Source organism: Amblyraja radiata, chromosome 1 (assembly GCF_010909765.2).
Source record: "Amblyraja radiata isolate CabotCenter1 chromosome 1, sAmbRad1.1.pri, whole genome shotgun sequence".
NCBI classification, from domain to species: domain Eukaryota; kingdom Metazoa; phylum Chordata; class Chondrichthyes; order Rajiformes; family Rajidae; genus Amblyraja; species Amblyraja radiata.
The window spans coordinates 126,299,285-126,314,789 of NC_045956.1; the positions used below are offsets into that span (position 1 = coordinate 126,299,285).

General features: G+C 41.9%; 1 protein-coding gene across 1 annotated transcript in view; it reads left to right on the forward strand.

Annotated features, from left to right (window-relative positions):
• cdc20b (cell division cycle 20B) overlaps positions 1 to 14,390 on the forward strand; it is a 38,470-nt gene extending 24,080 nt beyond the window's left edge. Inside the window, exons 6-11 of the mRNA XM_033035164.1 lie at positions 2,012 to 2,199; positions 5,138 to 5,232; positions 7,665 to 7,896; positions 8,264 to 8,389; positions 9,920 to 10,037; positions 14,218 to 14,390. Of these exons, the coding sequence (XP_032891055.1) occupies positions 2,012 to 2,199; positions 5,138 to 5,232; positions 7,665 to 7,896; positions 8,264 to 8,389; positions 9,920 to 10,037; positions 14,218 to 14,369 (911 nt within the window). The 3' untranslated portion in view covers positions 14,370 to 14,390. The remainder of the gene's footprint in view (positions 1 to 2,011; positions 2,200 to 5,137; positions 5,233 to 7,664; positions 7,897 to 8,263; positions 8,390 to 9,919; positions 10,038 to 14,217) is intronic.
• The last annotated feature ends 1,115 nt before the right edge of the window (positions 14,391 to 15,505 follow it).

Below are 15,505 nucleotides of genomic sequence, written 5' to 3' on the forward strand. Positions count from 1 at the left end.
CCACCATAGATGAGGCTCGCACCAGGGTCTCATCCATACCCCGTAACACTGCTCTCTCTCCCCATCCCCGCACTTACAACAAGGGCAGAGTCCCCCTAGTCCTCACCTTTCACCCCACCAGCCGGCAAATACAACACATAATCCTCCGCCATTTCCGCCACCTCCAACGTGACCCCACCACTCGCCACATCTTCCCATCTCCCCCCATGTCTGCCTTCTGCAAAGACCGCTCCCTCCGCAACTCCCTTGTCAATTCTTCCCTTCCCTCCCGTACCACCCCCTCCCCGGGCACTTTCCGTTGCAACCACAAGAAATGCAACACCTGTCCCTTCACCTCCCCCCTCGACTCCATTCAAGGACCCAAGCAGTCGTTCCAGGTGCGACAAAAGTTCACCTGTATCTCCTCCAACCTCATCTACTGCATCCGCTGCTCTAGATGTCAGCTGATTTACATTGGGGAGACTAAGCGGAGGTTGGGCGATCGTTTCGCCGAACACCTCCGCTCAGTCCGCAATAACCTCCCTGAACTCCCGGTGGCTCAGCACTTCAACTCCCCCTCCCATTCCCATTCCGACCTCTCTGTCCTGGGTCTCCTCCATTGTCAGAGTGAGCAACACCGGAAATTGGAGGAACAGCACCTCATATTCCGCCTGGGTTGCTTGCGTCCGGAAGGCATGAATGTTGAATTCTCCCAATTTTGCTAGCCCTTGCTGTCTCCTCCCCTTCCTTAACCCTCGAGCTGTCTCCTCCCATCCTCCCGCCCTCGGGCTCCTCCTCCCTTTTTCCTTCCTTCTCCCCCCCACCCCCCATCTGAAGAAGGGTTTCTGCCCGAAACGTCGCCTATTTCCTTCGCTCCATAGATGCTGCTGCAACCGCTGAGTTTCTCCAGCATTTTTGTGTACCTTTTAACATTCATCATGTTGCCTTTGACATTCCTCTTGGCCACCTCTTCAAAAAACCCAATCAAATTTGTTTATACAAATTTCCCATGCATAAAACCATGATAATACCCCTAATCAGTCCTTGCCTTTCCAAATTTTATTACTAATCTTGATCCCCAGTTCATTCCTGGTTAGTTGGCTCCAGGTTTAATCTTTAACGTTTACTTAATCAATTGCTTTTGCACTGGTATCATTTCTGAAACCTGTATTCAAATTTAATATCTTTGAGTTGAGCAAGTGCATTTGGACACACCTGAAGTTGGACTGAACTGAGGAAGTTTTTTATTTTTGTATTTGAATATGAGGAGTTATTTGGATTTTAACGAATTAGTGTTGCTGGATTACACCTATATTGTTTTTAACAGAGACACCTAATGAGTTGACACTACTTCCAATGGATTTCTAATGTAGTTCTCTAACTTCCTTCCATAATTCCAAAGAGGACCCTGTGAACATGGGTGGAATTTGAGTTATTTTCTACATTAAATTCAGCCTGCTTCATGGAGTTGGGGACCAGGAGAATCCTTGTATAATTTTGGAGCTGAATATTTATTGATAAACTTGCTCTGAGCACAATTTTATCAAATCCATGTTAATTGATGTAATTTATTTGGGGTAACTGGGTACTAGTATCCACCGCTAGGCTCATGTCATGCTCACTGATCACGTTTATTATTGCCAACATTCATTCCTTCTCTTCCCTAGTGCCTGGAACTTTAAAATCCCTATTCTTGAGTTTAATTCTCTCCGTGGTCTTACTTTCTGTATTTATCTGATTACGTCCGGTTCTGACACCACTGTCAAAGCCATCACCACCTCACTCCCCCTGCTACCCCAAACCCGGTTATGGAGAGCTGTAATTCATACTACTTGGTTTTCATTATATAGTATTTCCCATCTAGGACCCACCTAAAATTTCATTTTGTGAATATTTGGCCACCCAGTTTCTCCTCATTTAGCAATGTGCTCATTTTTAACAGGCCTTTTGTGGTATCCCAGAACATTTATCAGTATTAACCTCATTGCAAAATGCAGCTTGTTGTGTTTAAACTATGCATTATATTTTCTAGATCTTAATTTGGTCGATTGGAATGCTGCAAATTTTGTAGCCATTGGCCTTTCCAATGTAGTTTACCTTTGGCACCCAGAGACAGGGGCACAGGAGGCCATAACTGTGGAATCTGAATACATTTCTTCACTGGCCTGGATTAAGGACAGAAACAACCTCGCAATTGGAACTAGTGCTGCCCAGGTGCAGGTAACAGGCTATTAATTATTGTTATTTTAGTTAATTTCTTGTGACGGGAAAGATTGGAGGCAGTTTTCTTTATGTTATTTTAAATCACAGCATGTTCAGTGTCAAATATTATGATCTCTAAAGATAGACACAAAATGCTGGAGTAACTCAGCGGGCCAGGCAGCATCTCTGGAGAGAATGACTGGGTGACGTTTCAGGTTGAGACCCTTTTTCCGACCTGAAACATCACCCATTCCTTCTCTCCAGAGATGCTGCCTGTCCTGCTGAGTTAATCCAGCAATTTGTGTCTATCTTCGGTATAAACCAGCATCTGCAGTTCCATCCTACACATTATGATCGCTAGTTTAGTTCAGTTTAGTTTTGAGATGCAGTGTGGAAACAGGCCATACGGCCCACCGAGTCCTTGCCAACCAGTGATCACACATGCAATAGTTCTATCTTACACACTAGTGACTATTTACAGAAGCCAATTAGCCTGATTGGCTTCAACATTGTGAATATATATACAAACATCTAAGAAGACAGCCATTATGCAATTACTAAGGAGAAGTGGCAGGAAAGCTGAAAGGTCTGAGGATGGATATGCCACCTGGACTGGACAATCTGCATCCCAGGGCCCTGAAGGAGGTGGCCTCGGAGATTGTGGGGGCATTAGTTGTGATATTTCAAGAATCTCTAAAGCTAGGAGTGGTTCCTGAAGTTCGGAAAATTGTGAATATCACTTCGCTGTACAAGAAGGGAGCAAAGCAGAAGAGCAGAAACTATAGGCCAGTTAGCCTGACTTCAGTGGTTGTTAAGATTTTAGAGTCAATTATAAAGGATGAGGTTACGGAGTACTTGGAAGGTCACAATAAAATAGGCCGAAGTCAGCATGGTTTTGTGAAGGGAAGATTTTGCCTGAAGAATAGGCTGGAGTTCTTTGAGGAAATTAATAGCAGGACAGACAGAGGGGAGGCTGTAGATGTTGTTTATCTAGATTTTCAGAAGGCTTTTGATAAGGTGCCACATGTCACGCTGCTAGGGAAGATGAGAGCCCATGGTATTGAAGGGAAGGTACTAGCATGGATAGCAGGTTGGTTGGTTGGCAGAAGGCAAAGAGTTGCAATAAAAGGCACTCTTGGTGGTGCAGAACTCCCAAAAAGTTAATTTGCAAGTTGAATTGGTAGTAAGGAATGCAAATTCAATGCGAGCTTTTATATCAAGAGACTGGAATACAAAAACAGCGATGTAATGCTGAGGGTCCATAAGGCGCTGGTCAGGCCGCATTTGGAGTACTGTGAGCAAATTTGGGCCCCATATCTGAGGAAGGATGTGCTGGGTCTGGAGAGGGTCCAGGGGTGGTTTACAAGAAAGATTCCAAGAATGAGTGGGTTAGCATATGATGAGCATTTGACAGCACTGGGCCTCTACTCGCTGGAGTTTAGGATGTTGATGAGGGACCTCATTGAAAGGCATAGATAGAGTGGATGTGGAAAGGATGTTTCCACTGGTGGAAGAATCTAGGACCATCTAGTCATAGCCTCAGAATTAAAGGGTGCTCTTTTAGAAAGGAGGTGAGGAGGAACTTCTTTAGCCAGAGGGCAGTAAATCTGTGGAACTCATTGCCACAGAGGGCTGTGGACGCCGTTAGTTGATATTTTTAAGACGGAGATAGACAAATTCTTGATTGGAACACGTGTCAAGGGTTATGGGGAGAAGGCAGGAAAATGGGATTTGGGGGCAGAGATCAGCCATAATTGAATGACGGAGTGGACTCGATGGGCCGAATGGCCTAATTCTTGTGAACATGAGGCCTAAGTCCTATAACTTGTGAACATGACCTTGTGAGGTGCCAGAGTTATCATGGAGAATGGTGAAGAGGTCACGTGGCCCCAGGCCTGGGCTCCTCTTCCGTTGCTCCAGAGACCATGTTACATTAAAATGTGGCTTATTTTCTTTGTTCTTCATTCAACAAGTGTTACCACCATTCCTGAGATAACAGAGACAACCAAACATTAGATTATTACATTCAGACATTCTGGAGAGGAGGGCGTATTAGTTTTCATTCTGGGGTAATTTCCAGTGTAAGAATTCTTTCCTTGATCCTCTGCAACATCCGGGTCATTATTGGGTCTGTATGAAACTAGACCCCACCCCCCTCCCCCTGTGGATTTTAAGTGGGTCTCTCTCTCAACGGAGATCAGTAAACGCGTATTCTGCGGGTTTTCCATTTTAACCAAATCTCATGTCCTTTACTCATATCAGATAATCGCATTCAGGAGTTAGCGAGGTTCGGCCTCAGTGAATGAAATAGCAGCAGTAGTTAGCTGGATTAGGTTTATTTGACATCAACAATGTATGTTTCAACATCAGCTACATTTTCTAATAAATGATTTCCTCTTACCTCTATGTCCACAGATAATGTGTGCAATTCCCACTCACAAAAATGTAAACTGACACTGTTGGATGTAGCCTCTGCAATGCAAAGATACCCTGATATGACTTGTTTTTCAGTGGGTGAATGTAAATGATTCTATGCCACAATTTTGAGGAACAGTGGAATTATTCCGAGAGTCATGACCAATGTTCATCTTAGTCAATATCAATAAAGTACAAACATTCTGGATATAATTACAGCCAATGACATCAATGTGTCTGCCAGATTCACTAATTGTCTATTGTATTTCCTACATTCTGGCAGTACCTGCAATTCAAAAGTACTTAATTCACCATAGTCCCAAAGTTTGAAAGATATTATAGAAGTTCTTATTTACGTGCTTTGTACCTATATAGAACCATAGTGTAGGTAAATGCCACAAGCTTTAGAAGACAGATAGGAGAAGGAAAAAGTAATACCTAGGGATTTATCGTTTAGATGCAATCGTTCAGAACATTGGAGAAAGCATAAAAATATTTTTTGCAAGTTTTTCTCATAACAGTTTTATATTTATAATCCAAGCTTTGGGATGTTGAGACTAAGAAGAAATTGCGAAATATGCAAAGTCATTGCTCAATGGTCGGAGCTCTGAGTTGGAATGACTATATTCTTACCAGGTAAGTCTACAGTAATCTGGATGCACATTAAAATTATAGAATTGTTTTCTAGATATTTTGGTATTGACTTTTTATTGAGACATATGATTAAAGACTATGATTGCTTGAAAAGTTATTAATCGGAAAAATAGCAGAGTCTGAAAGTTTTTGCTGGGTTAGATAACAATAATTACTAGTAATGATGGCAGAATTGCCATAGAATATGTGTTCAAGAAGGAACTGCAGATGCTGGAAAATCGAAGGTACACAAAAATGCTGGAGAAACTCAGCGGGTGCAGCAGTATCTATGGAGCGAAGGAAATAGGCAAAGTTTCGGGCCTGAAGAAGGGTTTCGGCCCGAAACGTTGCCTATTTCCTTCGCTCCATAGATGCTGCTGCACCCACTGAGTTTCTCCAGCAATTTTGTGTACCTGCCATAGAGTATGTATGTTTTTCCACATAAGTGCTGGCAACACACGCTGCTAACTATCTACAACCTTTGTCAACTCTACCACTGCTTTCGTGTTGTCTGAATACATGTCTAGCAACAACTCATGACTAACTGTCTGATGAACATCGGGCCAGGAATGATCATTATTTCATGGTTCCATGGAAAATCCTTTCGAACATTTACTTTGCTCGCCAACATTTTACACAATTTGACAAAACTGCACAACTCCTTTGTTAGAACCGCTGAGTCCTGTTTCAGCGCGAGACTTGTATTCCCATATATTTTCCATCACTAAGATCCTGTACACTTTACACACACATTTTCATGTGATTTTACTCTTACCTGGCACCATGGTAAGGAAATCAGTGATCCAGGTCACACCGAGGGATCATGGTGAACAGCTGAATGACCTCAGCACGTGTATATGCGTCAACACGATATGACTTGATCATCTGGCACTGAGCACAGAATTATGAAATGTGCTGAAAGTCAGATGTGGGCACAGTAACACAATATCCAGTGTTAGTTCTGGATTGTACTGAGTCAATAGATTAAGTATACTTCATGAAGTTAGATAATTTGTTTTTACTTCCTTTTATCTTTATTGACATTACTCCTGTTAGTTAACTTATATGTTAATTTTAAGTTAAACAAGGTTCTAAATGTGTTTTTAATTTGTTGATTTTTCCAGTAATTTTTATCTTTGGATTTTATTTAATTGCCTTTCAACTGTTTTTGAATGTCAAAGGGCCAACAAGATGGTCCAGAAGTGACTGGCATTCAGGACCTACCACTTGAGGCCTTGACATTGTGGTCTGTTCCACTTTGTAGAATGGCCATGGCAGTGAACCCTTCAGGACTACCCTAACCAGGCGGCTGTATTATGAAAGTGTAACTGCAGGACAAATGTAAGCCAGTTGGAGAGTTGGGGTAATGATGGATTGTATTCTCACAACATTGGCTGCTTAAGGAACTGTTTGGGCTGTTATCCATTCTGCAGTTCTTTGAACATTTGGCCTGCCCAATAGTTTCCTTACCGGCCTCTCAAATTCCATCCTAAATCAACTTGAGAAGAATGCTCGTGGACACATCTTATACATCAAATCCTGCTTGTTGAAGGAATGGGTGATGTTTCGGGTCGAGACGCTTCTTCATACCCTCGATCCAAAATGTCACCCATTCTTACTCTCCAGAGATGCTGCCTGTCCGGCTGAGTTACTCCAGCATTTTGTGTCTATCTACGGTTTAAAACAGCATCTGCAGTTCCTTCCTGCACAATGAAAAAAGTAGTCTGTTCCATATTTTGTAGGAAAGAATTTCACAGGATTTTTTATTTAGCTGGTTGCAGCTGAACTACATGGCACAAATAGTGGTGAAATGTTGGCAATTTTATTTTTAGCAATTACATTTAAACTTAAACCCTGAGATTAAAATGCAAGTCCACAAGGACAATTTAGTTACATCCTATCCACTGGCTTTGGGCAAGAGTATAAGCCTAATGTTCTATTAAATGATATTCCATCCATTAAACCATTCATCTAGATTGCCAATGCCAGAGAAGATTATGACCAGCAATAGCTATGTTGCTGTGGTAGTTTGTGAGCTATGAGCATTGGCATTGATTGATAAGGTTGAATTGCCTCCAGCTCGCCATGTTGTAATTACCATGGTACTGTGACTTAACACATGGAGCTACTGATCAAATTTATGATTATATATTATGGAACAAAACTAAGGATTTAAACCTGAATTTTAAAGAGTGTCACTAAATTTAACTTTTAAAATTGCGTTTGAAACTAAAATATTTAGTGATCTAATATGAATAAATTATTTTACCTCATTTAAACCATGCATTTTTATTTGGAACATTAAATTATTTTGTGAGATATTGTTAATGGAACTTCATATTTCAAATAACTACTGAATTTTGCTGATTATGGTTATGAAAATGTTGGAGTGTCTTGTTTATATATATTTATTTCCATCTGTCTATGTTCTGTAGTGGCTCTCGGTTTGGATCTATTCACCACCATGATGTAAGAATGGCACAACATCATGTTGGCACACTCATCGGTCATGATTCACAAGTATGCAGCCTCAAATGGTCACCAGATAGTGCCTTCCTTGCCAGTGGTGGAAATGATGGTCTACTGAATATTTGGCGTAATGATCCTGGGGGCAATGTCAATAGTAAACCAGACATGACTATTAATAATCTGGAATCAGCTGTAAAGGTGAATGCTATTTAATTAAATATAGCATTATAACATGTCTCTTGTCTAATGCTAATAGATAGCTTCAAAACTTTGATTAGCATTATAGAGTCATAGACATATTATTATTACATCAAACAGACAGAAAAGGCTCTTTGGCCAACCATGTCCATGCCGACCATTAATTGCCCAGCCGTATTAAATTCCATTTACCAGTACTTGAACTGCAAGCCTTTCTTCAGACACAATTTGGCTAATATAACATTCGGGCACAATTTGACTAATATAAATACATGTTTACGTTTACTATTTATGCAGAAGAAAACTATATAGATGATCAAGAAAATAAATCTATTATTTAATGCTAATTGAATATGTTTGTTAATAGGCCATGAACTGGTGCCCATGGCAATCTCGAATTCTTGCCGTTGGGGGAGGAATGAAAGATGGACGTTTGCGTATATGGGACACAAAAAGTGGGAGCTGCATTCAAGACGTAGATACAAGATCACAAGTAGGATAATACCGAATTTTATAATATGGCCGTGGAATTATTACATTTAACTTTGCAATTAGGTTTTGTGGTCAGAATTTCATATTTTGATTCTAATTTTGCATCCATTCTTTCAGCAATATAATCACAACAATCACCATCAGTTCCCATATGTCCAATTCAATCTCACTGCCATTCTCCCAGACCTTCCATTGTCGCTAGATTGTCAAGAACGATGTTGCTGTACTGAGAGATAGCCAAGTCTATCGCTCATTGCTGGCAGCTGATGGGAAGCGGCTGTAAAGTGGGAAGCGACTGTAAAAGGACAGCGCCGCTGGGGGGGGGAAGAGTTCCTTTCACAGCGTGTGGGGAGTCTGGCCTGGGTCAAATTGGCTGGGTCGCCAGGGGTAAAGTTGGGGGGAGGGCAGGAGCGTTGATAAGGAGGGGGTCGGGGATCATACCAGCAATTCACTCACTCACCGCTGCCTCGGCTCTCCGGGCATGGAGTCACCGCATTGTGGCCGGGGAGGGAAGTAGCTCAGGTGGCTGCGAGCGGCCGTCGGGACCAAACAGCGGAACTGGCCGCCACCTCAGCGCCTTCTGCCGACCCGCCCGCCAGCCAGCCACGGTATCCTTTGGCACAGGCGCAACTGGTGGAGGTGGTGGTTGGCGGGTAGCTACTGGGCGGAAGGCTGGCTGCTCTGTCCCGGGCTCGCTGTCACTCTGGCTCTCTCGCTCTCTCGCTCTCTTGCTCTCTCGCTCTCTCTCTCTCTCTCTTTCCTAGTCCCGGGCCAGGTGACCTGGGAACTGCAGCTAGTCCCGGGGACGCGAGGGATCTGGGAACTGCAGCCAGTCCCGGGGCACGCAGGCGATGTTGCCGACCCCTGGACTAAACCAAACTCCTGATCCTATCCCGCCATCCTTTTTTCAAAATTTAGCAACTTAAATTGGGGGTGCGTCTTCATTGCCGGGAAATATGGTAGTTTAAATTTTAAAACAGTATTTCTTTAGTTTTAACTATTTTGAAACGTTTTGAATGATGGTGATTTTGAGGGTGAATGAGATATTTTGACAGATGGTAAAGCTGAGGTTTGAGCTCAGCTGCTGACCAAGGCTTTTGCAAGTGGGTCTTGTTCTGGCCCACCCATATGATTCAGCTGCAACACTGGAAGGCTGATGGCTGACTGGCACTTTGCTTAGTTGTCTGGGCCAATTGATTTGTCAGATCTATGCAATCAGGAAGGTAGGCAATAAGTGGGAAGGGATGAGTGACCTTACACAGGACAAACAAGGCTAACTTTTCAACAAACTTGCATTTCAATTTCTGTAATACTCTCCCCAGTAAAACTGGTTGCAGTTTTCAAATGAACTCTTGTGCTGAAGATTACTAGGTTATGGGCACATATGGAATGGATGCAAGATTTTTCTTCCAATTTTTCCTCATACACCATCTAGCCTGAAGTGTTTTCCAATGACAATATGTAGAGGCAATTTATATGTCATGTAAAAAGATATACAGTGCTGATAACCGTTGTTTGTGTTTCTTTCCAGATTTGTTCATTGCTCTGGTTACCAAAGTTCAAAGAACTAGTAACTGGCCATGGTTTTCCAAAACATCAGGTCTCCGTTTGGAATTATCCAACTCTTATCAAGTCAGCTGATCTAATAGGTACAACACAAGCACCTCATAGATTGCATGAAAAGTTTTTTGAAATGGGCCCATTCTATGAGGTGAAGTTAGACAAGAGCAGTGAGGTTGATTAGCTGAAAGTGACAAAGGCTAGAGGTGAAAATGAGACAAAATGAGTGACAGATAAGGAGAGAAGAGGAGGAGTGAAATGTAAATTAAGAAGGAGGAATATAGGTGAAAAGGTGCTGAAGGGAAAAGGTGCTGTTCATTGTTCTGGTTACTAAAGTTCAAAGCAGCACAACAGCAGTGAAAATGTAAATATGTCAAGATTTAGAGCCATAGTGTCACCGAGTGATACAATGTGGAAACAGGCCCTTTGGCCCAACTTGCCCACACTGGCCAATATGTCCCAGCTACACTAGTCCCACCTGCCAGCATTTGGCCCATATCCCTCCAAACCTGTCCTATCCATGTACCTGTCTAACTGCTTCTTAAAAGTTGGGATAGGCCCTGCCTCAGGCAGCTTGTTCCATACATACACCACTGGTTGTGTGAAAAAGATACCCCTCAAATTCCTATTAAATCTTTTCCCCTTCACCTTAAACCTATGTCCTTTGGTCCTCGATTCACCTACTCTGGGCAATATACTCTGTGCATCTACCCGGTCTATTCCTCTCATGATCTTATACACATCTATAAGATCACCCCTCATCCTCCTGCGCTCCAAGGAATAGAGTCCCAGCCTACTCAACCTCTCCCTATAGCTCAGACCCTCAAGGCCTGGTAACATCCTCGTAAATCTTTTCTGTATCCTTACCAGCTTGACAACATCTTTCCTATAACATGGTGCGCAGAACTGAACACAATACTCGAAATGTGGCCTCACCAACATCTTACTGTATATAACTGCAATATGTCCTCCCAACCTCTATACTCAATACTCTGGCTGATGAAGGCGATGTGAATGATTATGAATGATGGACTAGATTTTTCCAAATTATAGTATCTTGCTGCTGTAGGAGCATATTTCAAAATATCATTAGCAATTAATTGAAATGGAAAATAAGTACAAATTATCAGGTTTCATTAAATCTTTTTATTCTCACCTGCTTTAAACCTATGGATTTTGATTCCTCTACTCTGGGTAAAAGACTCCGTGCATTCACCCTTTCAATTCTCCTCATGATTTTATACACCTCTATAAGATTACCCCTCAGCTTCCTGGGCTCCCAGGATAGAGTCCCAGCTTGCCCATCCTCTCCCTACAGCTCAGGCATTTGAGTCCTGGCAATATCCTTCTAAAGCTTCTCTGCTCTTTTTCAGTTTAATGACATGCTTCCAATAGCAGGATGACCATAACTGAAGAGAATACTCCAAATATACTCTCACCAATGTCTTGTGCAACTGTAACATAACATCCCCACGGTGTATTTAATACACTGACTGATAGAGGCCAATGTGCCGAAAGCCTGCTTGACCATGCTAGCCATCAGTGATGCAACTTTCAGGGAATTATATACCTGTACTTCTAGATCCCTCTGCTCTACCACACTCCCCAGTGCCCAACTGTGAATGGCCTGCCTGATTTGATTCCCCAAAATGAAAGGCAAATAATAATCTAATTCACTGAACCATAAGCATTTGTTTCTTACAGAAACATGAATATGCATATTCCTTTGTATCTGCTGGGATGCAAAATATCCAGGACATCGTTTACATAGATTAAATAAGTTTAGTTTAGGTTTATTATCATCACATGCAGTGAGGTACAATCTAAAACCTTGTTTTGCATGCTATCCAATCAGATTAGATAATAATTAATATGGAAAATCATGGATAATATGGAAAAAAGACTGCTAGAATTGTGAGGTACAAAACACTGGAGTTGTTAGTAACCTGAAATAAAAGAGAAAGTTGGAATTACTCCGTGTACCAGGCAGCATCTGCAGAGTGAGATAAATAAAGTTACCATTACAGATTTATAATCTTGCATGTCCTATATGTAAGTTCTATATTAAAGACTGGCTATCTGAAATTATTAAATTTAGTGTTGAGTCCTGATGACTGTAAAATGTGACAAGATTTGTCACATTGTTGAGTAAAATATAAGCTGCTGGGGGAGCTCAGCTGGTCAGGCAGCACCTGTGGCGGCAAAGGGATAGTCGGCATTTTGAACCAAGACCTTTCATGCAGGTGAGGAGTGGTTGAAGAGCAGATGGAGCCAGGTTGTGGAGGGAGGGCTGCAGACAGCAACAGAGGCTGGGAGGTGATTAGTGGAAACAATAACTGGCAGCACATTATGCAATTTAATAAGAAAGGAAGGCTAGACTCGAGGAACTACGGATGGTGATTTACAAAAATTGACAGTAAATACTGGAGTAACTCAGCGGATTCAGGCAGCATCTTTAGAAGTGGATAACTGACGTTTCAGGTTGGGAACCTTCATCAGATAGCTTGCATTAGAATGTCAGGGTTTCTTATGGAAGGCTGTTCCTTAAGCTCACTTTGGGCTTCATTGGAACAACATCAGAGGATAAATTTGTAGTTAGGTATGTGAGTAGGATGAAGAATTAAAGTTAGTGGCAGTTGAGTGACATGGGAATTAATATGACATCACCAACTCCTCTCAGCCAACACACTAACAATAGTGTCGTCAGAGACATTTCCTTAGTTCTCTCCACCCCTCTCCTTCTCTGCAAGCTTGAATTTTGAATTAGGGCAGGGTCAACTTTGCTGGTACTAGACGGGTACATGCAAAAGTTGATTGGAATAGATTGTTTGTAGGCAAAGGGACACCTGGAAAGTGGAATCCTTTTAAATATGTGATGGTGAAAGTTCAGAGCCTGCACGCTCCTGTTGAAGTGAAGAGCCAAGCAAAGGGGAGAAAGGAAGTTTGGATGACAAGAAAATGTGATGCTCTGGTCAGGTAAACGGAGGAGTTATGGCCAGGTGTAGGCAGCAGGGATCGTGTGTCTCTGGAGGAGTTTAAAGGAGAAAACGTAAGGAAATCAGGAGAGCAAAAAAGGGGGCAAGAGACAGTTAAGATTAAGGAGAATCCAAAGATATTTTATGTTCATTAAGGGAAATAAGTTAACTAGAGAGAGAATAAGGTCCCTCAGAGACCAAAGTGGTCATCTATGTGAGGAGGAGATGAACAAGGTCAATTAGTATTTCTCCTATGTTTTTTCTCTGTGGAGCAAGACATGAAGTCTAGGGAACCTAGGACAGGAAATGGAGATAACTTGAGGACTATTCTTTTTACAATCAAGGAGGTGCAGATCATCCTCTTATCTATGTGAATAGATACATCTCCTGGGCTTGATCAAATATATCTGAGAACACTGGGTAGCTAGAGAAAAAATTGCAGGAGCTCTGACTATGATATATAAATCATAATTAGATACGGGTGAGTGCCGGATGACTGGAGGTTGGCTAATTTTGTGCCTCTATTTAAGAAGGGCTGCAAGGAAAAATGTGGGGTAGGTAGGTTACTGGAGAGGATACTGAAGGATTTGATACATCTGCATTTTGGGAGGCAAAGGCTGATTAGGGATAATAAAGATGGTTTACAAATCTAATTTTTTGAAGTTTTTAGAAGAAGTAACCAAGCAGGTTGGCGAGGGTAAGGCCGTAGACATTATCTTTATGGACTTCAGCAAAGCCTTTAAGAAGGTTCAGCATGGTAGTCTGCTCTGGAAAGTTAGATCCAGGGAGATGGCTCTAAGCCTGGCATAGATATATCCAAGTCCGGATACAGAATTGGCTTCATGGAAGGAAGCAGTGAGTGGTTTTGAGGGATATGGGCTATGCCGTATGACTCTAACCCCTTACAATGAAAATAACAATATTTTTGATTTTCAGCTTTTATTAATTCTGATGAAAAGCATCAATTTTAATGTTTATTTTGTTTCTTTCACCACATGTATTGTCTGACCTGCTGAGTATTTCCAGCATTTCAATTTTTGGTTTAGATTTCTTGCATCTGCAGTTTGTTTGGGTTTTTCATGTTTGTCAAACATGTAATCTTGCATTCTGATAAACCACAAGATAGCAGAATTCTTTAGAGTATTTTCTGTTGTCAACCTTATCGAATGCGAGTGAATGGAGGCAAGTACTATATATACATCATGCTGTGACTGATGTTTATGCCGTGCCGCAGTTAATTTCTCGCACTCATGCTGAAATAACAATAATTTAATGCAATGTTCTTTCTTTGCAGGTCACAGAGGGAGAGTTTTGCACTTGGCATTGAGTCCTGATGGCAATGTTGTGTTTTCAGCAGCAGCCGATGAAACTGTGTGTTTATGGAATTGCATGACCACCAGTGACCAAACAAAGGAGAGCTCTAGGGAAGGAACGCGGACTTTATAATGCAAGCTATCTGTCTTGGGGATTCACAATATTAACTGTTGTAGGTTAAGCAGCTGGCAAATAAAGCCTCAGTTTTAATATACCAGGAAAGATATTATTGTAAAAATATAGTTAAAATGGTATTTATGAAACCTGCCATCCTTCTCATAAGGATTTATGGAAGACAATCTTCTGAGGTAGAACGAGGTACTGATTAGGGATGATCAGCCATGATCACATGGAATGGCGGTGCTGGCTCGAAGGGCCAAATGGCCTACTCCTGCACCTATTGTCTATTGTTTATTTCCACCACAATATTACGTATTTGATTGGAATTAAATTTTGCATCATGGCTTACAAAATATAAGCTCATACCTAAAAGAAACAGCTGCAGATTATGTTTATACACTGTAGTGCCTTTAATACAGTAAGGCACTTCACAAGAGCATTAGTAAACAACACTTGGCCTTGTGCAACATAAGGAATATTGAGGGAGATAACCAAAACTTTAGCCATAGGTGACCCCTTTGCAATTGATATGATCAAAAACATCATCTCATGCTTCTCCTTTATATCTAGTTTGGTGAGATGACCTTTCTTAGATTGACTCTCAACTATGCCATCGGAATTAGAGAACAAACGGAGAATCCAACCATGACTTCTCTCCCTCCATTTTCTCTTCCCCCATTCCAATACCATAACCTTGACAGGATCCTGTAAAGACCTGTTATTCTGTCTCGAGTTGATTCTCTCCTTGGAAAACGATCCAAAGAATTGGTGTTCAAGAAGGAACTGCAGATGCTGGAAGATCGAAGGTACACAAAAATGCTGGAGAAACTCAGCGGGTGCAGCAGCATCTATGGAGCGAAGGAAATAGGCGACGTTTCGGGCCGAAACCCTTCTTCAGACTCTCCTTCCAAAGAATTGGGTCAGCTTTCATACATTCTTTGCCAGAATGCAGATCTACCACACCCACACCCACACCCAACCCCACTCCCTCACCCCCCCACCCACCCCCACCCCACGACACTCTTGCATAATTACCTGCATCTGCTGAAGCCATTTCCTTTGGTCTGGCCACAACCTACACCATTTACTCGCATTATCTACACATTGGCTTGTACTCGCTAGAATTTAGTAGATTAAGGGGGGATCTT